The 23,636-nt window shown below is 39.3% G+C and overlaps 1 protein-coding gene across 1 annotated transcript in view; it reads right to left on the bottom strand.

Annotated features, from left to right (window-relative positions):
• Nucleotides 1-40: 40 nt before the first annotated feature.
• The window catches only part of sh3bp5b (SH3-domain binding protein 5b (BTK-associated)), a 32,371-nt gene continuing 8,775 nt past the window's right edge, over nt 41-23,636 (bottom strand). The window contains exons 4-9 of the mRNA XM_041987353.1: nt 7,298-7,462; nt 6,909-7,039; nt 4,582-4,624; nt 3,932-4,151; nt 2,007-2,369; nt 41-893 (exon numbers count right to left, since the gene is read on the bottom strand). Coding sequence (XP_041843287.1) covers nt 676-893; nt 2,007-2,369; nt 3,932-4,151; nt 4,582-4,624; nt 6,909-7,039; nt 7,298-7,462 — 1,140 coding nt within the window. The 3' untranslated portion in view covers nt 41-675. The remainder of the gene's footprint in view (nt 894-2,006; nt 2,370-3,931; nt 4,152-4,581; nt 4,625-6,908; nt 7,040-7,297; nt 7,463-23,636) is intronic.

The raw sequence follows: 23,636 nt of genomic DNA, 5'->3' as shown, positions 1-23,636 counted from the left end.
ATCTTAAACCAAACTTTTAAAAAGTGGGGAAAAAAAATAGTCATGAGGAGTTAAAGCTTTAATTAAACTTTACTAAAATGTTTTATTTTTGTTTACATTATATCCTAATTTGAACATCACATACATTACATCAGAAAATACAACATTATAATATTAAATACAGGAGTAATAGACTGATAGAGGCCACTGACTGTTCTCCACTGTTCTACTGTAGTTCGCTAAAATGAACTGAGCAGAACATCACCTCTGCATGTTTTATAGCATGCGATGTGCCGTTGAACAGGAATAACTTTTAACTTTGGACAATCAGTTCCATTAGTGAACAGAGCGGGCAGATTGAAGTCAGGGGATGTAGCAGGCAGCTAGTCTTTATTACTTTGTGACATGAGCATTTTCAGGTTTGAGTAAATAGAAAATACCATCTTTATTTTTAAAACCTTTAATCAAATTGTAGCAGTGCTCTTTATTTCTCATGAGTCCAAAGGTGCAGTGTCCTTAATAAAGAAGAGGGAGTCACATCACTGCCAGAATGTGCAGGAAACACGACATTCAACATCTCACAGAGTTTAGAAATGGAGTGTAGTAGTGGCAGGTAGCTTATAAACAGCTCAGTTTTTGGTTCAGACTGAGTCAACTCAGAGTTATAGTCCCAATGATAAATTGTCTTTTTGTTCCTCAGACTCCTTTGACCAGGACCACGGTCTGCCCCAACTCCATCTTCTGGGACGAGCTGTCTGTGTTTTTGGTGCTGCCGACTCGTGGGCGCCGCAGGTTCAGGAAGCTGAAGCGTGCTTCTAGGCTGAAGCTCTTCTTGTTGCTGGAAGCGGAGTTGTTGTTGTTGTTTCCAGTTGGAGCGTTGTCCAGGTCCGCCTCTGCGCCTTCAGCTCGGTCACCTGCAACATGGGAGATGGTCGGTGAGTGTTGATTGATTTCACATGTGCATGTTTAATAATACCAGTAAAATAAGCCTCAGGTCACCAGTCCATCACAGGGCCAACAGAGAGACAAACAACCACTCACACTCACTCCTAGGGTCAATTTAGAGTGACCAGTTAACCTAAATATGTTACTGGCATCAAATCTAATATTGATACTTAAATATTTATGTACAATTAAACCAAATCAGCAAGCATGTTAATTAAATGTGTTTCTTGTAGACATACTGGTACTCATTAAACCAATGGCATGGTTTTTAAAGGGAAATGAGGGGAAACATCAAACATCACAGTGAATACAAAATGCTCAGAGACACGATGACACAGCTCTGAGCTCTTTATTAAAACTGACTGAAGTGTAAAATATTTCCTCTTTGAAGGTGAAACAGCCGAAGCGTCTCCTTTCTGCACGTGAAGCGCCCGGCACGCTGTCACTTTGACTAATATCCTACTTAAGTGGAGCAGGTGTGAGCCATGCAGGTAGCAGGAGATCGAGCCTCTTACCCAAAATAGATTCTGAAATATCATCCATCTCACTTCAGTGTTGCTATCCCTGCTGTGTAATAGCACGTGCTGCATGCATACAGCCTCATTTTTGGGTGTTTTTCTTTCCACCAATTTTAATGAAATGCACAAAGATATGTGGTTTTGTAATGATTATAAAGTGTAAGCAGGCAAGGCTGTGAAAGTGGGCCATATAAATTAGCAAAACATTACACTTCCCATCAGTTGTGCAAGTCTGTTAAAATAGTTTCAAACTGTTGCAACATGTCATGTCGTAATACTATCTTTTTAAATTTTTTTTATTTTCTTCTTTAAGCACATTGAACACAATGAAACTAATACAAATGTCAGAAGAAACATCTTTTCCTGATGTGGTTGTTTAAATGAGATGATATTATTCCACTATCCTGTTTTCTGTCATTTTACTACTTTTGAGTAATAAACTGCACAGCAACATCTCTCCAGGGATTATTAAGGCTTTTCTTTAAAATATTTTAAGTATCTGAAACACTGTTAACGTCGTCAGTGATTTAACGTCCTTATTTAAATCAAATGACTGACACCCACCTCTCTCCAGGTCGCATTCGGGCGACGATGCCCCGCTGCACTCGCTGCGAGGCCCGAGCACTGGCGAAATGAGGCCGAAGTCCGACAGTGACACAGTGCTGGGAAGGTCCAAACTGCAGGGCCTGGACAGAAAAGCTGGGGAGGACGCGGAGGAAGAAGAGGAGGGTGTGGGTGATGGAGAGTCAGAGGAGAACATGCCAGAGGAGGATGATGAAGAGGAGCTGGCGAAGGGGCATGGTGACAGGAGCTCCTGAGGGCTACTGGGAGATGAACCGAGGCTACTGGTAGAGTGAGTCTCAGAGTCTTCTTCAGACATGATGCTGCCTCCGCCGCATGGCTCATCGTCAAAACATACTGATGCCACTGCAGGGGGGGATGAGATAAAAAGAATATAAGTGAGACATAAGGAACAGGAGAGGATTACGAGAGGATAAAGAGATGAGCCGAGAGATTAGACCAAGAAAATTGAATGTTACATGAAAAGAGATCAGAAAATGGAAAGAAAAGAAGGAATTCTGAATGAGGCAGACAGAGAAAGAAGAAAAAACAAACAATTGTATGATGAATAAAGGGAAACAAAGATAGAGGGAAGAAAGACAAAAGATAAATTGCACATGGAGGACTCTGAACTTTCACATCACATCCAGAGGAGGCCTCTCATATCGCTTGCTTACATCAAAGCACGTGAATGCACAGTCAGTGTCCGCGGTTATTTTGAGCCTCACATTTCCTCTTAACTTATAATCAGTGTCTGTCTAAACTGGACTGCTGTTACCATGGTAACACCATCCAAGACGTTTTATAGGCCAAGTTAATGGAATGCGAGAGGCTGGTTTACTTTGTGTGGACCAGTTTTCCTGCAGCTGTAGATTCATCCAGACACTCAATACAGAACATTATGTTGAACAATATGCTTCTTCAAGGCTTTAACAAAGCTGTGAAGCAGAAAGAGCTGATTAAGGACAGATTTCTTCTGATGTAAACCTACAACTTATTGTTCCAGTAGACCGTGCTACATGAGTTAAGATGAACAATAATCTAGTTGTTTTTGGAAAGTACAAAACCAGAACGGAATAAATAAGATTTCTTTATAGAAAAAGATCCAATATGTGGAGTAAAAGAGAAAAAGAAAACAAATATAGTGAGGATTGTTGTGGTGCATTTCTCAAAGAAAGTCTAAATTTTAATTTTAAAATTTGTATGCAAGTGATGCTAATTAACAACGGATATAATAAAGTTTTTAGCCAGAAAAAAAACCCACAAAAAAAAGAAACACACAGGATCATGCTAAATATCTTGTTTTGTCCAGTTATTCAAGTTGATTCAAGTTGCTCTTGAATCAACTTTAAGTTTGGTTTTCAAGAAGCATGTCTGTGATGGCTAATCTTTAGGTTTATAGGCCCACAAATTTATTCTGTGTGTCTGACTGAAAGTTTACACAAACACAGCTCACACTGGACCTCACAAAGATCACAACAAGGATTCAGTCCAGCAGATTCACTGGCTACGATTTCTCAAGAAGATTCACTGACGTGAACAACTCTCTCCTTAAGGACCAGTCTCCACTCCACATATACCAGTGGTTTCATGGACAGGCCCAGGCTTTCTAATGTCATAACAAAACATCTAAATTATCTGTGGTATTTGCAAAAGATACTATGCTGTCCTTGTAAGAGACAGTGAAATCATAACAGCCTCAATTAAATCTCAGACCAGCTCAGTCTGACATTTAGATTCACCAGGTGAGGAGTTATATAAGCAGTAAATTAACAAGAAGAAGGTTTGACCTTTACTAATTAGCCTTTTGTTGCATGGAAGAATTATCTGTCATTTTGAAGACCCCAAAGGCTGAGAACCTGAAACATTTGTCAAAAATGGATCCTCAGACTGGAGAGGAGAAGTGAAAAACATCATACTGAACTCACTGGATATGCCATCTGACTCCATCTTAAAGCTGGAGATGTCATCCCCGGAAACACTGTCCCCTTCGGCACCGACTCCAGACCCCCTCGGACCCATTGCAGAGTTCCGGCGGCGCTCATGGATCTCATCAGAAATCATCTCCAGGTTCCTGAGGGCCGTCTTGTAACTGGCTTTGGCCTGAGACAGCTTGGCCTGCCGCTCGTCCACGTTCTTCTTTAGGTTCTACAGGAGAGAGGATGAAGAGGAGGAACGTTATCACAGAGGATGGACGACAGTGCTGCAAGACAAATTCTCAAATCAGCAATCTCGCAAAGACTTTTATAATCTGTGTTTTTGCTGTAGTAAAAGATGCAGCGCTGTTTTTTTAGTGCTGAAAACAAGATCAGAAGAAATGTCGTCAAATTAAATCTCCTTTTTTTCTTTATAAGGCTCCCCAACAGTTATTCAAATTAAAAACCAACAGACCAAAACAAAAGTTTCTTTCCGATTACAACCTGACGCAGAGACTTCTCTACATGTGAACGTGCACAAAATAGAAGGAAAGGTCCCTGCTGTTTCTGATGAAGTTATTTATCCCAGTTGCAATCTTTAAAACCTTAAAAGGCGACATTTGAGATGAGAGGGTTGTAAACACGAGCCAAACCTTACTTACCTCCAGCTGCAGGTAGTACTTAGCCTTCATCTCAAAATAAGGCCTGTGGAGGAAGAAGACAACAGGTCAGGACTGAGGATGAGAGGGAAAAAAAAGCCAAGCAACCCAGAAAAACAGTTTCTACATTATCACCATAGCAACCAAGTGGAGGAGAAGGAGATAAAAGGGCTGTGATGCTGGATGAGTGAGCAATGCAGAACGGATTAAGACCCTGCTGAGGCAAAAAACAGCAAAGCTGCAGCTGCTGATAGAGTTAGACTGGATCCAAAAGACAAAAAACAGGAAAAAACTGTAAACACAAAAGTTGGTACTTCACTTATCCATCATCCAACCTTTGCTTTGTTCTCAGCGGCTTAAGACTGACTTTCATTTCTTACATGCAAGTGTTAAAAAGCATCTGTTTGTTGAGTGTTTGTAATAAATAAATTAAAATGATTAAATAATTAAATAAAATTGAAATAATGCTGTTTGTTCAGCAGTAGTGAAGGGATGGAGACAACAGGAGAAAAAGCTACAAAATAGTTTTTAACTGGAAAGTATCTATGGCCAAAGTCTAATGATCATTTTTGACAAACCATGGAATATAATGAGGAAGAAAATAAGGAAAAGTGTCTCTTCATAGTCTGTGAGCCCAACAGGGGCAAATACAGCAAGCACGATTTGGTGGTGAAGCACAACAACACCTCATTGCTTGACAATGTGAACTTGTCCTTTTGACTGATGCTGTGAAGTAAATGTAGAGGAGAACAAGTCTGACGAAGCGTCATGGTTGACTGAACGGTGGCTTAGCTGTCGCTTCACAGCATGAAGGTGCAGGATTTGAACCTTGGCCGGAGAATGAACCCTCATGACTGTAGGTTATAAAACTAAGGAGTCACTCCAAAACATTGCATTATCACACACATACACACAAACACACACACATTGTTGCATCATATCAACGGAGCATTTTTCCGTTCACTGTACTTGATCAGACATGCTTGCATGCCTCAGAGCGTAGCAAACATCAGGGACAACTGGATGCAGACACCGACTTCCCTAAGTTCTGAGACATGGGGTGTAGATAGGGGGCAGTTAGAGGGTCTTATTATAATCTTTTATTCATGAAACTTAAATTAGAATGAAGACGGCGTTCAGAACCTGAACCTCTGAGCTTCAAACATACATTTAATCCCCACAGAAATTAACCTTTAAGAACACAATTTTAATGCAAATGGCAGCTTCCCTATATGCACAAACTAGGTCAGAGTCACCAATGGTTTCAGGTTTTTGCCTTAAATACTGCAAAACTGGGGCAAATATTCCACTAGAAAGCATATTTTAACCATTTTTACCTTCTTTCTTTACTTCCTAACCCTACTGCAATATGATTGGTTGTAGTTTTGAACAGTTGAAAACCGTTTACTGACAATAGCACCTTTGGTCTACATCTGTCATGATTGGGCTGATCTCCACATCCACGACACAGGAAGGGTCACACAGTAACAATAATAATAGCATGTCTTATGCTTCTTAGTGACAGCTGAATTGTTCATCATGTGATTCTATAGGAGGGCAAAACTTGTGACTGTGCCTCATTTAGCCAAACTTCCTCTTTAGCACCTGCTTGTTTACAAAAACAGGTAGCTTTGATGTGGACCAAACTGACATGAAGTTTCAGTGGTTAACAAAGTCACCACTTTTAGGTGAAAAGAGAAGTATGACTGACTTCTTTCACAGAAAACTGAAAGGTCTGCCATCTCATTCTGTTTCCATCAGCTGGGAGAAGCAGAAGCTGCTTCACCTGTGATTCCAGTATTTTTTGCATTGTTTAATTAAAGTCTGACAGCTGGACAGAGGCTGACCGCAGAGAGAAAGTCCAGAATCTCCACAGTTTCAAGTTCAGCTCTGATTGAACACAACCCGATGAGGTTATGTTGATGGGCTGACTCAGAAAAACCTCATGTCTTTGTTTGCTCTTGAGCATTTGGCAGATAGCAGCCTTGAGCAGTCAGACATGCAGCGACAGTCTGCTTTGGAGGCTCAACAGCTCCACACCCCACTGTGTCCACATGCTGGTCCAGCAGAGGACAAACAACTAAAGACAGTGTAGTTTAAAACAGGAAAATACTGTAATTGGACTGGGGTATGCCTCAGTTCAGATATGTGCTTGATGAACGTAATCAGGTATTCACACATAAGGTATTGGTAGAGAAAAAAAAACATCTATTCTTTATTCTTTTCAGGGCAGAGCCTGTAAAGCTCAGCATGGAGTAGTCAGGTTAATTCGCAGCATCTGAGTTTATAGAGGTGCATGTTGCTCTCTGGCAGCAAACTGAAGCTCTTACTTGGACTTATTGATGGTACGTTTCAGTTTCTTCTCCAGCTGCTTCATTCGGCCGATGGCGGCTGTATATTTAGCTGCCGTCTCTTTGTGTAAAAGTTCACTTTTCGTTTTGGTGTTTTCTGCCTCCATCACCTGTAACAACCAATCAGAACTCACCATTAGTCATACACTTTGGTTGACTCAACTATGAAGTGTTGAATCAACTCTCTTTACATAATCTGTGAGCATATTTTCATGGATGGTTGAAGATTTTATCCCTGCAAACATGGAACCAGGAGTATCCATCCATCCATTTATCAGGTCTTAGAAAATTGAGATGACAGTTTGAATATTTTCCAACTATTTTCTTCTGTTTCTGAAGTGACTTGCCCCTCATCCTCCCTTTCTCACCCGCTGCGTGGCATGGTTCAGCATCTCCTGCCAGGCGGAGTCAAACTGCCTGTTGTCTTCCTCCAGGAGCCTCTGCTCAGCGAGGGAGATCGTCTCTTTCGCAGCTCGCAGAACTTCAGTGGCTCTCTGGAAATCCTGGGTGGCCTTCTGGGCCTCCAGCTGGGCCTGTGGAACAAAATAACTCTGTTTATTTTGTTTAAAGTCTAACTTTTCAGCTGGTTTTAAGTTACGTGCAGAAAGCTTTAACACCGAGTTCAAATACTCCCCGATTTCATGTTCATAGTTTCCTTGAACAACTTTTGTTAAGCTTGTTGCAAATCTTAACGTGGGTCTGCACACAAACGTCTACAGCTACAGGAGGAATAACCTGGAGAATCTGGAAAATCCTGTTTTGGCGTTATTGATAAGGAAAAGTTAAAATGGCTCGTTAGTACTTCAGTCAGTAGTTTACTTAATTATGTAACACAATATTACTCTTTTGGGATTTTTTCATTAAAAATGATGGACTCATAAAAATTGACAAAATATTTTTAGATAAACACACTTTTTGTCTTATTGTATATAAGCAGTTCATTGTACACTGATAGTTTCAAGTACAAAAGAACATGCATGTACATTTTTTTCTCAAATTTTTACTTTTTTTAAACAATAATACTAAGTTATTGAATCAAAGTAAGTTATTAAATCAATCAAAAATATTTTACCAGAATCTGTTACATGCACATTGTGCATGTAATGGAAATTGTCTACTTTAAATAATGTATAGATAAACTGATCGAACACACACAAACACACACTTACTCTGATTTAAACATTAGATATTCAGGTGCAAAAAGGAGAGCTTTGTTGCCATGTTTACATGTTGTGTTGCATAATAAGCATCTTTGACGTCTCTCTGGTGACTGTATGAAGCCGTACAGCCATGTACCAGATAAAACTGCTGTCATGCTCACAGTGGAAATGGATGTGTTACTCAATAACCAATGTTCTCTGCAAAGTGTACTTTTTCGGATAAACGGACAGGGAGGGATTCATGCGTTACCACCTTTCACCACAAAAAAAAAAAAACAGTTATATGGAAAGGTATATGTTAGATACAGTTATGTGGAAATACAACAATTCTTTAAGAAATGTGTAAAAATCAAGACTTCATAAAAGGTTAGTTTGGGAAATATTTGTTGTGTTGTCATGACTGATTGCAAGAGTTAAAATGTTTCTGCTGCATTTCTTTCATCTCTGAAAATTCATTTGAAAATCAATTTACGGATAAAATCAGAACTGTGACTTCAAAACTTTTTTTTCCCCCCTCAATTATCTGATAAATAGCTTGGTCTTTAAAATATGTGATAACGGTAATAGTCTTCACTTCCCGGCACCAATGAAGACATTTAAATCACTTGGGTTACAAAAGGGGGAAAAAAATCAATAGACTTTCTCTCTGCATTCATGGAGGACAGAAAAAATACTGATCTGTTGTTGGACTGCATCCATGTAACGGCCCATATCATCACACGGTCTTGCAAACCTGACCGTCTCTGAACACGCTGTGGATAATGTTGGCATTACAGCACATTCTGCAGAAAGTGTAAACAACTGTCAGATGCAGGACTGATACTGTGTAAGTATCCATAACGAAGCTTTCGCTCAAACCTATAAAAATTTTTTTTTTCCAGATTTCAGTTATTTTACCTGTATATAATTATCTCTTCTGTTGCTCCGCTCTGCGTAGCTTTTAGCTTTAGTGATTGTCTACACTAAGAGTTCCGCAACCCAATCAGACATGTCTAGGAAGATTTGACTTAGCAGATATGGAACACTTATCCCAGTCTTTTTCTACCACTGGATATAAGCTATAGAGATTTATTTAGAGTTTGATCCTGCGAGGTGGAATCCTGTCAGTGTCCTGTGGAGTCTGTTATCAGCTGCTTTCAGCTCTTCCTCACATCAGCTGCATTGTTTAACTCAACGCTTTGTAAAGATATCAAGACAAGTTTAAAAGTTTTATTGCTGCTGCAGTCTGTGCTGCAATAGTCCCATTTTCCTCCAGCTGTTAGCGCAACAGACACTCTGTAGAGGACCTTATTGTTCATGTGCATGTGAAAAACAAAAGTTCAAGGTGATTCCTACTCATGTCAATCCATTATATTTTTATTATAAGCAAAAATCAAGCTGATAGGGTAGACTTTGATGCCGATTAAGATGGCTGAGTGAAGGCATGCAACAAAACAGATAGATGAAGAGAGTGGTGTGCATGCAAATATGAAGCACATGATGTGAATGTGATGAGTCACCACTGCTGTGCTGAAGTGCTTTCCATGCAGGCACTTTTCCAGTTTTCTGAAGCTCTTAGGGAAACCCTGTTGACTCAGAGGAAGAACTCAGCAAGTGAAGACATTTAATAGCTTCACAGAGTGACAGGCCTCTAATGCTGCATAACAAAAAGAAAAGGAGGCTGTAAACACTTTGCTGAAAATGAAGTCAGGAGTTGCTTCTACTGACCCAGTTCATCTGAACTAGCTGCACAAACTTTTCTGTATCTGCATTGCAGCCAAAAAGAATTGCAGCTTTGATGATTCAACCTTGATCTCTCCAACATTTCTACCAAAGCCTGATACAGACAGAAATATTTAAAATTGTGGAACTGGGGCTGAATTCAGGTCAGTCGGTCTGCAAGTATTTATAATTAGTGTCGGTCATTTCCACCAGTCTGAGATGAATTTATTGATAAGAATTAAATGTTTTACTAAAAAGTAAATAACAGGAATTGGGTGCTGCCAGTCTTGTGACAACTTAAACTGAATTAAGCCATTCTTATACTTATTTGATTTGTATGTATGTATATTACTTTATTTTTCTATTTACATCATTGTGATGCAGTCACATGAAAACAGAAAATATTTCCAAGAATTTGCCCGTTATCAGCAGTTTGCATCCACAGATTCTGTCTTCCACCGCCTCTCCGTCAAACACCAGATGCTCCGACACCGCCACATGCTTGCAGTAATTTCATTTTCTACGCTCATCAACATGCCAGCACAGCAGGATCCAAACAACCTCCGCCTTGTTGCAGTCATGTGGCTTGCTTTGTATTCCATCCTGCCTGAACATAACAGGGAGCTATGAGTGACCTATAGCGATGCCTCTTATGTTACAGTCATTTGGTCCACTCCCACATCAGTTTTTAGGATAGTAATTACTCAGACAAAAGCCAATTCATGGCTTGTCGTGTAGCAGGATGGCTCTGCTTTAGCTAATACGAGTCAGACAAAGAGACTGATTTGCTTTCCTGTGCAGCTGCATGACAGTTTAGCTGGATAGACAACAGCAGCCACTCACTGTGCAGGTTGGTATGCAACATTAGCGTTTCAGTCGTAGAGAGGAAAATGCTGGCTCAGTGAAGGTTAAACTGTGCCAATCAAGGTCAGTCTATCATGTAACTTTTCCTCTGGCATCTCTAACTAACTAAAACAACAGGGTACAATGGAGGAAGCTCAAAGTAGGCTTATGTTCACAGATGAGAAGAGAATAGGCCCTTTATCCTACTTCCCAATTTGCACACACTTAATTCCTCCTCTTGACTCATATCTTAGTTCCTCCCACCAATGATACAAGCAAAGGAGTCAAGGATAGAGACAAGGAAAGAGGAGTCAAGCTGAGAGGCATTTAACAAAATGAGATGGCCTTGCTTCAAAGCCTTCACTTTGAACCTTTTTAAACTAATGAGTATTAAATCTGTTTGTCAGAAAGCATACATTTAATCTTAATCGTGGGATTAACAAGATGTCTCCCTTCAGATGTCCATCCATCCATCCATTCTCTTCCGCTTATCCGGAGTCGGGTCGCGGGGGCAGCTGCCTAAGCAGGGAAACCCAGACTTCCCTCTCCCCGGCCACATTCACCAGCTCATCCTTCAGATGTCACATATGAAAAAGACTTATAGCATCACTGGCAAACCTCCTCTCTCCTTAACCTTTTCTCCTTAGGGTGCATTTTTGGAATTGAGACATCCTTCAAATACCTGGCTGTAAATTTCTGGTTCACAGACGGTAGGATAGAAGACAGAGTAGACAAGACAGCTGAAACTAGACAAATGAGATGAGTCTTATGATTCCAAAACATCCATAAGGAGAGTAGTGCACTATGTTAACTGTAGGCTGTAGGCACTGTTCCATTTAGTCGTACTAACAAAAGACAGCTTTCACTAAAACAGTTGCACAATAAAACTAAACAGTGCATAAATAATATAAATGAACAATAGTTATAAAAAGTATGATCCCTGATCTGTCCTATTTGTCCTATAAGTTTAAAAGCCTAACTGACACAGGGACAAATAGGTGTTTAAATGTATTTAACGTGCATCGAGATTCGCATCTCCTCACCGACGGCAGCAGCTCATCCTCCCTGTGCAGAATTGGGGTCATGTCATTGATTATTTTATGGGCCTTTCTGTGAGAGGCCGGTTCATAGTTGGTCTGCATGGACAGGTGATCTTCAACATCTGAGATTTCCCATGCAGTTTTTAATAAGTGTAGCAGCTTATTTTTTAATTGCACAGCAAGGTTACCAAACCAAGCTGTGATGCTGTATCTCTCAAGGCTCTCTAGAGCGGTCCAATAAAACAACAACATGACCTTTTTATTCACGCCATGAATTCTACGACTGTGCAGAAAGTGTAGTCACTGCTGCAGTTTGCTACAAAGGTAGTCAACATGAGTGGTCCAGGTTTAAGGACTGACACGGTTCTTTAACCTGGACCACTCATGTTGACTGCCTTTGTAGCGAACTCCACAGGATTAGTAAATGAAAGCAACACACCTTTATGGACATGCAAATAAAATTACATCTAAACATCAATTAGCTAATCATAGCCAGTTTATAGATAACTGGCCCAGATTGCTTAATTCAACGCTTGTTCATGTTGTGGTTTTCTGGTCCTATCTGGTTCCTTATGTTTTGGAGACACCTACATAGAAAACTTCACAGTTTTGTTCCATTAGTACTTTATGAAATACGTTATTGAAGCAGAAAATGCTTAAGTTCTCTCTTCATATGCAACAGATGGACTCTGGAGAAAAAAGTAGAGTGTAATCTTGTTTACCTCTTTACACTCTCCTTTACAGTCACGTTTCCCATCAAAAACCCATGTTCCACGTGCTCACCCCCTTCTCCATCCATCCCACCCCCTGCTTCCCTCATTCTGTCACAACAGACTAGACACACTGCAGCTTTGGAAGAAGAAAAAATGCACCCAGTGAACTCTTTCCAAACAACCAATTATGTATGAAAATGATTCACCAACTTATTACTGACTCATTTAGCTTAAAGTCAGAAAAACTTTGTTCACAATGGGTTTCTGTTCATTTGATGGGAGGCATGTAAGATTAATACATTTTACTCAATCAATAAAACAATCTTTTGCTTCAACTCCGCCTCATTCTGTCCTACTTTTCTCTGCAGTATCAACACGTCAGCCACAGGCAAGTAAAACATCAGTGCTGTCATCATGCAGCGGCTGTTTGAAGACTTCACTCTCAAAGTGGCGAGGGAAAGAAAGATGAAAGAAATCACAGTGAAAAGGAGAACAGGAAAAATAAACAACTGCAGAATCAAATACTGGTATCTGTTTGCACCTGAACCATCCAATTATACTTTTGTTATTTAGCTGAACACTCAAAATCATGAACCTCGGAAGTTAAACCCAGCTGGCAGGAGGGTTTTTATTCTCATTCCTTGTGTAACGTGGCCTGAGTGTGGAGTGTTGGTGGGAGGTTTGCTGTGGATGCCCTGTCCCCTGTTCACTACTGACTTTTGACACTTTAAGACGCCCATGTAAGACTGATAATTAGACAAAAAAGAAAAAAAAGATATTTTCTAACTTCCTTGTACTTAATGCTGTAAAGTTTTGAAGCTCCATCAGTTATCACGCCCAACTAATTCTGAAAAACAAAATGTCTGTCCCTCATATGCACAATTATTAAAGATAAACCAGGAAACAGCCTTCCTCAAGTCACTCACATTGACTCTAAAACACACTTGAATACTTTATGCTGCTGTATTTATGTTGTAGCTTGGATGAAAATGGTTAAAACCATGAAAACCAGACCAGTGGTATCCAAAACTGAACAGACCAAACAAGAAAACGTTTTCTCAAACACTTGTGTTCCTTTTCTCTTATCATAGCTCTGTAGCTCTCGTACTTCCTCTTTGGCTATTTAGTCAACCAAGGTGTCAGTAGCAGAAAAACTCAGTTCTATTTCAGGACTGACCAAGCGTGTCAAGAAGAAAACACACTGCTCTGTCTATTTAATCTCCTGGTTTCCATCCATGTTAACTTTTTTTTCTACCTTTATTATTCATTCCCTCTGTAAACTTTGTTTTCTGTGCTGCCTTCAAATCTGTTAGTTGTTTTTCTTCCCCCTTCTTCTCTTTCTTTGTCCTTCTCTCTAACCTTTATATATTCATTTTATTCTGTCTATCTCAATCAGATTTTCTCTCCCATCCCTTTATGTCTTCATACAGCATCTCCCGTTCCTTCCTTCCAATCTGTCACTTTCCATATCCATCTTAATTTCTCCTGCTTGCAGGACAAAACAATTCTGACTTTGTTTGCCACTTGTTTTTTTACTCCTTTACCTCTAATTTTTCCCTCATTCTCCCGCTACACCCCTTTCCATTACTTATTATTATTACTGATTTACATGCATTTACAAATTTAAAAAAAATCACTACTTCTTACTTAAAGAGCCATTTAGAAAGCGATACACTGAAATGCATCGTTGTTCACTGCAGGTGGATTTCTGTGGAGCTGCATCCCTGTAATGGCCTTGAAAAGCTTTTATCGGTCAAACCCCTGCAGAAAGAGACGAACATAACTGAGATGGGAGGTCAGATATAAAAGAGAAGTGTCACCATCAGTCAGAGCTGTCAAAGAAAGAACTTAATGGAAAATAAGCTTTTAGATCATATTAGAGACTTTTGGCTGACTTTCATATCATTCATGTGAGGATAAAAATAAGACATGCTCAGGCTTCAGCGACTGTTCCTAAACATACATTTACTCTTGTTCAATGCATTGCATGCATGTTTACGAGTCTCTCCATCAGTCATTTGTGCAATGGTAAGCAGGTAACAGCAGTGCTCAGATGCATGAAGCCAAGCTGATGTCTGAAAAGTCGAGAAAAATTAAGACAAGAGAAGGAGAGACCGGGTAGAAGAAACAGCATCTGTTTTTAAAGTGACCTGATTTGGCCAATTTTCCAGGAAATTACAATATTTTCCATCTCTGCTTCTCAGTTGCGTGTGGGAATTTATTTCCTTGTAGAAAAACTGAATCCGACAATGGCGTCTCTCAAACTGAGTGAGGGCTATGCTGTCGCTGTAATTATGGCCTCTAGCAGCCTTCAGCAAAACCTCAACTTCTGTTTACTCCAGGAGATGGTTGAACCGACTGCCACTGACCCAAATATGCAAGAGAGTTTCGGGGTTGAATGAGCCACAGAAGACTTGAACAGCAGAGAGGAAGCATCTGATGTTTACGTCACGGTCTTCAATGGGCAAACTCATATGACCTAGCTGAGATGCAGGTGTGTTGCGACTGTGTCGTCAAATGAAAAATGAAAGAAATCCAAAAATTTTCAAAGGTTCAGACAGCTCATATAAAAATCTGTTTATTCGATTTTATGTTCCAGTGTTCATTGCCAAGCTAAAATTAGATTGGCAATCCAGCTGCTTTCCAAACATTTTGCAAGGTTTTGAGGTGAATCTATAATCCTTCTTTAGCGTCGGCTACTCTGATGGCCACCTTTTTTGAGGCAAATATAACAAGTTCCAATATGAAACCATGTGATAGGCACAGTGTGCAATAAACAAATTGGACAAATACCAAAAAGTATCTTGTCAACCTCAGAATTCTAGAAAATGAAGTGAAATGGTGGCAGAAGCATCAGATGAATTTGTTTTACAATGTTAATGAAAAATATAATAACAGGCCTCAAAACAGATGAACACAATCATTAACTATTGTATGAACTAGTTGTTTCTGTGGTTATAGATGTTACTGTCCTAAGAACAAAAGCGATCTTGCCACAAAAAACTCTCAGAATGGGGGTGACATGAAGTGTTACACAACGGCAGACACATTTGTGGGGTTTTGTAACAATACACTTCGTCTCCCCCACAAGGTTGACATGTTTAGGGTGGTAGCCAGGACAACTGTACAGGAAACGCTTAATCACTAATACAGATTTCACACACACACACAGAGCAAATGCATATGCAGCCTCCCAGAAGACCAAAGATGACCAGATGGCTTTGACCTTGGAGCAGCTTTGTCTGAGCCTCCACCATGAAGTGCAAGACCCCTTCATCCATCAATCAATTCATCCATCACACAATCCCCTGTACACCAGCTCTGCCTGCCAACACACTTGGAGGAGGGAGGTAAATAAACAGAGGGAGGGAGGACAGCAGGTTGATGAGACACTATAGGAGACAAAAGATAAAGGGATTTTACAGGGAGGGGAAACAGATGACTCATTCCTAGATTAAAGTCTCTGAAGGGATTTTAATGCTTCTATTCTTTATGACAGGATGTCCTTCTATTTAAACTCAGATATGTAAATATTAAAAATGCTTCAAAGCAGATAAATAGTTTATTTTTTGTCATGAATTCTAGCTCATGTTTGAGACCCAAACTTCGACTTTTGACATCTCAATCCTTAAATTTGATAGGAAGAAATGATTTGATGATCTGAACTACAATTTTCTGTTCATCGTTGTTTACATTTATAAGCAACTAAAATCCATATTTTATATAGTTTGTTTGAGGGATAATGTTAAAACAGTCACTTTGAATTACCTGTTTATAATAGTTTTGGTTTTTAAAGCATTTTCAATTTAAATGTCCGAGTGTCCTGCAGAAGAATGTCTCGCTCCAAATCTCAGCCCTTACCCTTTTTCTCCCCCTGAGCCCCATCTGTCTTTTAGGGCTGACATATTGCACAGGTTTGGTTTCTGAACATTAACAGAGAGAAAACACAATCACAATCCTGGAGTTTTTCCTCTTTGTCCATTTTTTCCCCTAATAGTCTTGGAAAGCTGCACACAATCTTTCCTTCAAAATCTTGCATAACGTTTAACAACCAGAAAGGAGCTTGTTCTACAACCTTCACTCCCACATTTCCCTCACAAAGGGATATGATTAAACACTATAGTTGAAAAATGATATCAGAAGAATTACAATGTCTGTCTCACGGTGATCTGGATTACATTATATCCAAACATGCATTAACTTATCTGGTTTTAAGCAAAACACATTTGCAATTATTATCATCTGTCAAATCCGTTAGGTTGAAATATTTACAGAGTTTTGAAACCAAATAAATTAGATTAATCGAAATAAGTTTTTTCTTGTTTTTTTAAACAATAAATCTACAGTGATTTGCTAAGGTATTCACGTCTTTTATATTTTGTCATATTTATTTAATTTTATTTATTGATTTTTTTTTTCATTACAACTTGTTAAGTAAATGGATGTTTTGGGAGTGATTTTGAAATTGTGAAGTAAGATGAAAAAAAATCTAAAAACTAAAAAGGTTATCTTGGATTTTTTTAAACAGGGAATTTCTACATATAATTCAGGTAATTTGGTCATTATTCTGGATTTTTCCACACACCATGAACTTATAAGAAACTGCAACATCACTAGCTAAGCTGATCGGCTTTATAAATCATCTATGCATCAAATCACACACGTGCATCTTTATATTTGCACCTGTATTTATTGATTTTTTTCATTTGCTACCTGGACCCAGGCTTGTGTTGCACTACTAAGTGAGTCTTATTGCTGGACAGGTCTTTAAAATGATGTCCCAGTTCAAATCCTTTTGTCTTGCCCTCAAACTGCCTCCCCATCTTTCACATTTGCCTACCTCTCTTCTCTCTCATAAGACATCAGCAAACCTGCAGACACAGAGCCATGCAGCATGATGAGTGGGCTGCCACCTTCAATCAGATTCTGCTCTCGCAAGATTCATGAAGAGAGACTGACTCATCCACTGTCAGAGAGTTTTACATAGAACTAGTAGATTCACTCTGGGTCTGCTCTACCAGTCCTCCAGAATAACAAAGTAAGGAACAAAGGCACGAGTTTGGATTTCAAAAATCTTGAGTTTAGAGAAGTAGACAACAAACCTATGACAAAATGGCACCACCTTCAAATGAGGATTGGTTTTCTAAACATACCAGAAATGGTGAAAATCTAAGTCTAAATGCTATATTGGCAGCAAGAACTGAGGTTATAATGTCTGCTTAATGCTTACTGCCTTATTTCCATTCTGAAGTGATCCTTGAGAGGTAAAGTGGAATAAATAGTGAGCCCGATGCATATTTCATAATGTTTGAAAAATGAAAACTCTTCTACTGAAAGTTTAACTTGAGATACAGCAAGATCAGCACTTATGAGAGCTGATCTTGCACTCATAAGTGCAAACTTTTCAGCCTTGTCACCCTGACCCACTTCTTCAATTATTGCCTGGGTTGCTAATAAATGAAGCTGTACATTTTTTGTTGTTTTTTTCTCTCTCTTTTTTTTTTTTTTTTTTTTTTTTTACATTGATCAATGAGATTAAAAAAAAGCAGAATGCTGTCGTTTACATTAATGTATGAAGACACTTCTCTCCTGGAAAGGTAACAAGTTTAATTCATGCAACATTCATGATGGCCGCCTGAAGTGTCCTTGAGAAAAGAAGAGTTGTGCATGAACTCAGATGGCTGGACAACAAGACTCCTGATGAGACATTTCAGCTACAAAATATTCAGTCTTTTATGCAATCATTACGATCACTGAATTCTTCTCAAATTGAAGAAAGCTATTATATTGTTTGTGTTTAACTGGTCAGAAAGTCAACAAGCAATTCAAACCTTGCAAATAGGTCCAGATGTCCCATTTAGCCCAAGAACTGCTGGAAATGTTTGCCCTTTCAATACTGATTAATTTTCAAAGGCTCTCCACTAGTCTTAATTAACTTGAATGATAAAAAAAAAAAGACTCCAAAAGGTCACAAGCACATCTCTGTATTTCTTGTTTTCTCCAAATATCTTTATTATGTGCAATTATTTATATCTAAGAAATTCAAAATAGAAAACTGACTCATGAATGATTAGCTGGTAGCACAATGGCTGCATAAAGCAGATTATCCAACACTCTCTGCATTCATCTTCTAGTCAAGAGAAAGAGTAAAATAAAATGATTCGAGTTAAATGTTGCGTGCATATTTTGATGATAGAGAAAGAGCAAAAACTCAGATTACAGAAATGAAAGAGGAAAACAAGGGAGACAGAAAGAGAAAAGGGAGGAAGACTAAAAAGCATCTAAATCAAAATGGAAAAGAAAATGTACAAGAAAGAAGACAAGAGACGAAAGGAAGTCAAAGTAGCCAAGCTTTCCTTCATAGTTACCTGTTTAATACTAAACAACAAATCAAGATGTCCTGAACATCACATACGTCAAACCTCTGTTGTAGTCATCTAATAAGCTCAGAAAGAGGCAAAACATCACACTCTGCTTTTCTGTGAAAAGGGTTCAGTGGAAGTGATGGAGGGCTGCATGAGAACTGTGACTGCGTCCCAATTTTTCTCTATTAGATATTTTTTAGCTGGCAAATCACTGAAGTAAATCACATGAAGAAAGTTGCATATTGGTTTTTCTAACTGGGACATGATCCATTTACATGATTCTTAAACAGCTTTGTAAAAGACATTTAATGGAAAGCAAAATGACTTCAGCTCTCTCCATTTACCACAGTATGTGACAGTCTTCAAATATACTCTATGAATGTCTGCTGAAGCAGTGAGAGTTAAAGAGGTCTTGTTGAAGCACTGAATACCTTCAAGGATAAGTGGCTCATTTGGAAAAAGATTGTATTAAAAAAGCAATGCACGATGAACAGATTTAATTTATTTCATGCTGATGAAGAAATAAAGTTCCAATTTCCATTTGTTCCGAAAGATCCTGCTTTGTCAATCTATGTCAATCCCATAGAACAATCTGCCTTTATGCAACATGAAGTGCATTTACAAACAAGTAATTAGCATAACTTGTCATTAATAATAAATACGTCCATATGAAACGAGTCACAAAATCTCAGCCAGAATTCCTTCTTTCTGTGTGTACAAGCAAAGTTCTGACTAGAGCAGGGAATTATTGTAGAAATAAAAAGATAAAAACTTAATTTGGTCTTTATTTTCACCCTTTAAGTCAAACTAGAATCACAGATTAACCTAACATGCATGTTTTATACTGTAGGAGGAAGCCAGAGGGAGCTGACACAAACTCCACATATAGGGTTAGAAACACCATGGCAGAGATTCAAACCAGGAACCTTCTAGCTGAGAGACCTTAAACCACCAGCACCGTGCAGCCTTCGACATAATCATCGTCAATAAGTAAATCCATTACCAAGATGTTTTTTGTTAGATTATAAAGCTGCTTTCCTTTCGCTTCTGAGGGTTGTTCTTTCTCTCCTCATCCGAAGTTACATGACAAGCTTCAGAGCTTTGTAAAGTTAGCAAACAGCAGATAACCGCCACTATATGGTTTGACATTTAGAGTCAAAGTACAAAAAATGTAAAGTGAAAACCCAAAGTAGAACTGGAACAGTAGGTAATCTGACATATTATATATATTGTACATCCTTATCTCAGTTCCACTTGTGACATTTGGTGTTGAGTGACAGCTACATCACCACCACATCCTTTTTACGAACACTAGTTTTCATCTATTTGAATTTTTGGCTGATTTGCAGGTTTGATATACATGCAAGAAGAATTAATGCACCATCAGGTCGCCTCTGTGCCTGAATACAAAGTATAATGTTATTGAATATGCACCCAAATTGTCTTAACATCCCTTCAAAATATTTATTTCTGTTCAGGAAACAAGATTAAATGACTATTTTAATATTTTCATGTGACATTTAATCCCAATGGTAGCAGCAGTTCTTTCAGAGACCGTTCTTCATTCGGGTTAAAAAAGGACATAAAGGCTGAAAAGGAGGAAGTTCAGCCAAAGCGTTACTTCACATGCACTCTTTCACCATTGCTTGCATTTCAGCATACTGCTGCAAATTACCTTCCATTTTCGTAGTAATTCTTTATTTGCTCATGAAAACATGAATGCCACGGTTAACCTGCCTATAAAGAAGAGAGCAATGACCCAAAACAATAAAGCCTTTAGAGCCTGAGTCAATCTCTGTGCTTCCTGACTGCACCGACAGCTGCAGGGGCTCTTATCGAGATGTGCAGGTGGCTTCTTCCCCCTTTATTTACATCACACAACCATTACACTGTGGCTGGGCTGGAAGGGGAAGTGAGCTGGTGGTGTGAAACAATTGTGCAGTTCACCCTGCAGGGAATTTTAGTGATCAATTAAACTGGTGGGGGGTATTATTTCTTCTTTTCAAAATGCACAGTCCAAAAAATAGACAAACAAAATGTAGTGAAATCAATGGCATGAACTTTTAAACTTACTTAAAATTAGAACTGAAAAAACACCTGTAGAGCAACTATAACAATATTGCAGTGACGTGCAGTGAAGTTTATGGTTGGTGAGGCACTGATTTACAATTGTAAGAACTGAAAAGAGCATCTTGTTTCAATATTCATTCAACAGCATGCAACTACTGGTAACGCTTCATATCCCATCAGCACTCCTCTTTCAATTACACTCACACAACCACTGTTACCAAGTCTTCAGTGAGAAAAGTAGCTATTGGCTGTTTTAAAAGTTGCTAAATGATATCATCTAATGCTCATAATAGCCTGGTACATAGTAATGGAGGCAGCTGTGGAGAGGAATGTCGTGGAAAAGGCAAAAATGGATGAAAAGACAAGCTCAAAATGTTTAAAAAGGCAAAACTAATAAAAATAAAACAAATTTTGGTTAATATTTTCTTTTATTGTAGTTGAATTTTATTAATTGTAGGTTGTTTTCTAATTAGGAGGCTACAACATTTCACAAAACTTTCAACTTTCTAAATATTTTTCTCCACATTCATTCATTTTCTGAACCGCTTAGTCCATTAAAGGTCGCAGGTAAGCTGGAGCCTATCCCAGCATTAACAGGTGAGAGGCAGATACACCCTGGACAGGTCACCAGTCCATCGCAGGGCAAACAAACAACCATTCACACACACTCACTCCTAGGGAGAATTTTAAAGTCATTAATTAGCCTAACATGCATGTCTTTGGACGGCGGGAGGAAGCCAGAGTGCAAACTCCACACAGAAAAGCCACCGCCCTCAAGGTTCGAACATCCACCCACCCGAGATTCAAACCGGCGACCTTCTGGCTGTGAGGCTGCGGTGCTAACCACCACACCACCGTGCAGCCGGTGGTTTTCCTCCACACTCTTCAATAACAGACATTAATATCTGACGGTAAGCTAGCAGCAGCTTTGTAAGTTTTCATTTTCAGCCTGGTCACGAAACAGAGGTGATCATCTCCTACTGCAGAAAGCCTCCTCTGATGGCAGAAAAAAGTCGCTAGATTTATTGCTAGTCGCTTTAAAAAAAAAAGAAATGAAAAAAAAAGGTTGTTAAGTTGGCAACACTGCACACATCATGCTGGTGTGGGAGTGTGCCCTGTTGAGGTGAGGCCTCGCCTACTGATTCTACGATAAACGTGAATATTTCTCTCACAAAGACATTACACAGACTGTAGAAAGTCATGGTGTATAACAAATATTTCTGTAAAGTTCATATTGGCGATGTGCTGAGAAACAGAAACAGCACATGTCATGCAGCCCAGTTTGTGTTGGATCGCACAGTCAAAGTTGAGACACAGCTCGCCCATGCCTCCACCAGGGTTTCTGCCCTGGATTTGATCGGGAAATACTCAAATTCTGCAATTTTTACTTAATCAACTGACAAAAATGTGTTAGAATCAAATGGAAAATGCATTTTTTTTTTCACAGATCAGTGGAAAATACTAATATTTCTTTCATGTTTTTTTTTCTTTATCATGACAGGTGAGGCACTGCAGCACCTGCCTCCCCTCACTGCACGTCACTGCAATACTTTTTTGCACCTGGTCATAATTCAGCTCTTACCTAAGCATATTATTTGATGTCATAAATCACTTCCATGCATCCCGCTCCATCTCCCATTCAGCCAGTCCTTTAATTTTTAAATAAAATATTTACAGTCTGGTGACATAGATTTAAGTACACTTAAATCATTAAAAAAGGAGTAGTGACATACTCGAGACAAAGGAGTAGTGACGTACTCGATACCTGCCTTAAAGAGCAAACATTTTCAAATCTTGTTTGACCAGGTAAATTCCCACAGTAAGAAAAAAACAAAACCAACAATCAGGCCATGCACTACTTCTAACACTGAACTAAACGACACTGGCACATGTTTTGCAGGGATTTTTTTCAGGGACAACAGAAAAAAGGTGCAGCATCGAAAGAAAAAGTCAGCTTCGAAAGGAAAACATGGAGACTTGTAGATGACTTTCATTTTGCATGTGCAGACTTGAAAGTTGATGCTACAAACCAGCTCCATCATTTATACTTTCATTCCATTCTTTCATCCACTGAGTCATGTTGATAGTTTTTAATGTAGTGAATCCCCGTGACCCACAGGTGCCGATCTAAGTGGGTGTTTAGCCCAGCGTGCCATGACAGAATCAAGAGCACGCTGTTCACTGCCGCGAGGACATTGGTCCACATATGTGTACACAGTAGACTGACAGTTACAGAATGGCCCTCGGTGCGTTTCATGATTTCATGAAGTTTCTTTTAGTCATTTCTAAATGTCTCAATAGTACTGGGCCTCCTCGTGGACCCTGAGATCCTCTGGTACCGGCCTTTTAGTTGTTCCTAATGTCAGGACGAAAACCTATGGCCTCATTCCAGCACTATGGTCGTCGTCTGTGGAACAGCCTGCCAAAGAACCTCAGGGCTGCAGAGACTGTTGATGTTTTTAAGAAGAGGTTCAATACCTTAGCTTTTAACTGAAACTTTATTGTAGTTATTTATTTGTGCTTATTTATTTTTAACTTCAGTGTTTTCCTCATGGGGAGCCACCACACTGGGGGCTGTGCTTGCACCGTCTGCAGGGTTGCTGTTACAGCGTTTCCCCTGTCTGGATGGCTGGAGGTCCTGCACTGCAGCCCTATGGCTGTGGTGGGGAACCTGGCCAAGCGTGACTGAGGCGGTTCCTGTAATGGTGCTCACTGTGTTCCTGGGTGGGTGGACTCTTGGTGTGGATGGATCCCCAAAATATTGTTTCGTTGCATCATTGTCAAGCCAAATGCTTATTTTATTAGTATTTCTTCA

The sequence above is a fragment of the Melanotaenia boesemani genome, chromosome 6 (genome assembly GCF_017639745.1).
Source record: "Melanotaenia boesemani isolate fMelBoe1 chromosome 6, fMelBoe1.pri, whole genome shotgun sequence".
NCBI classification, from domain to species: Eukaryota; Metazoa; Chordata; class Actinopteri; order Atheriniformes; family Melanotaeniidae; genus Melanotaenia; species Melanotaenia boesemani.
This window is presented reverse-complemented; position numbering and strand designations above follow the sequence as displayed.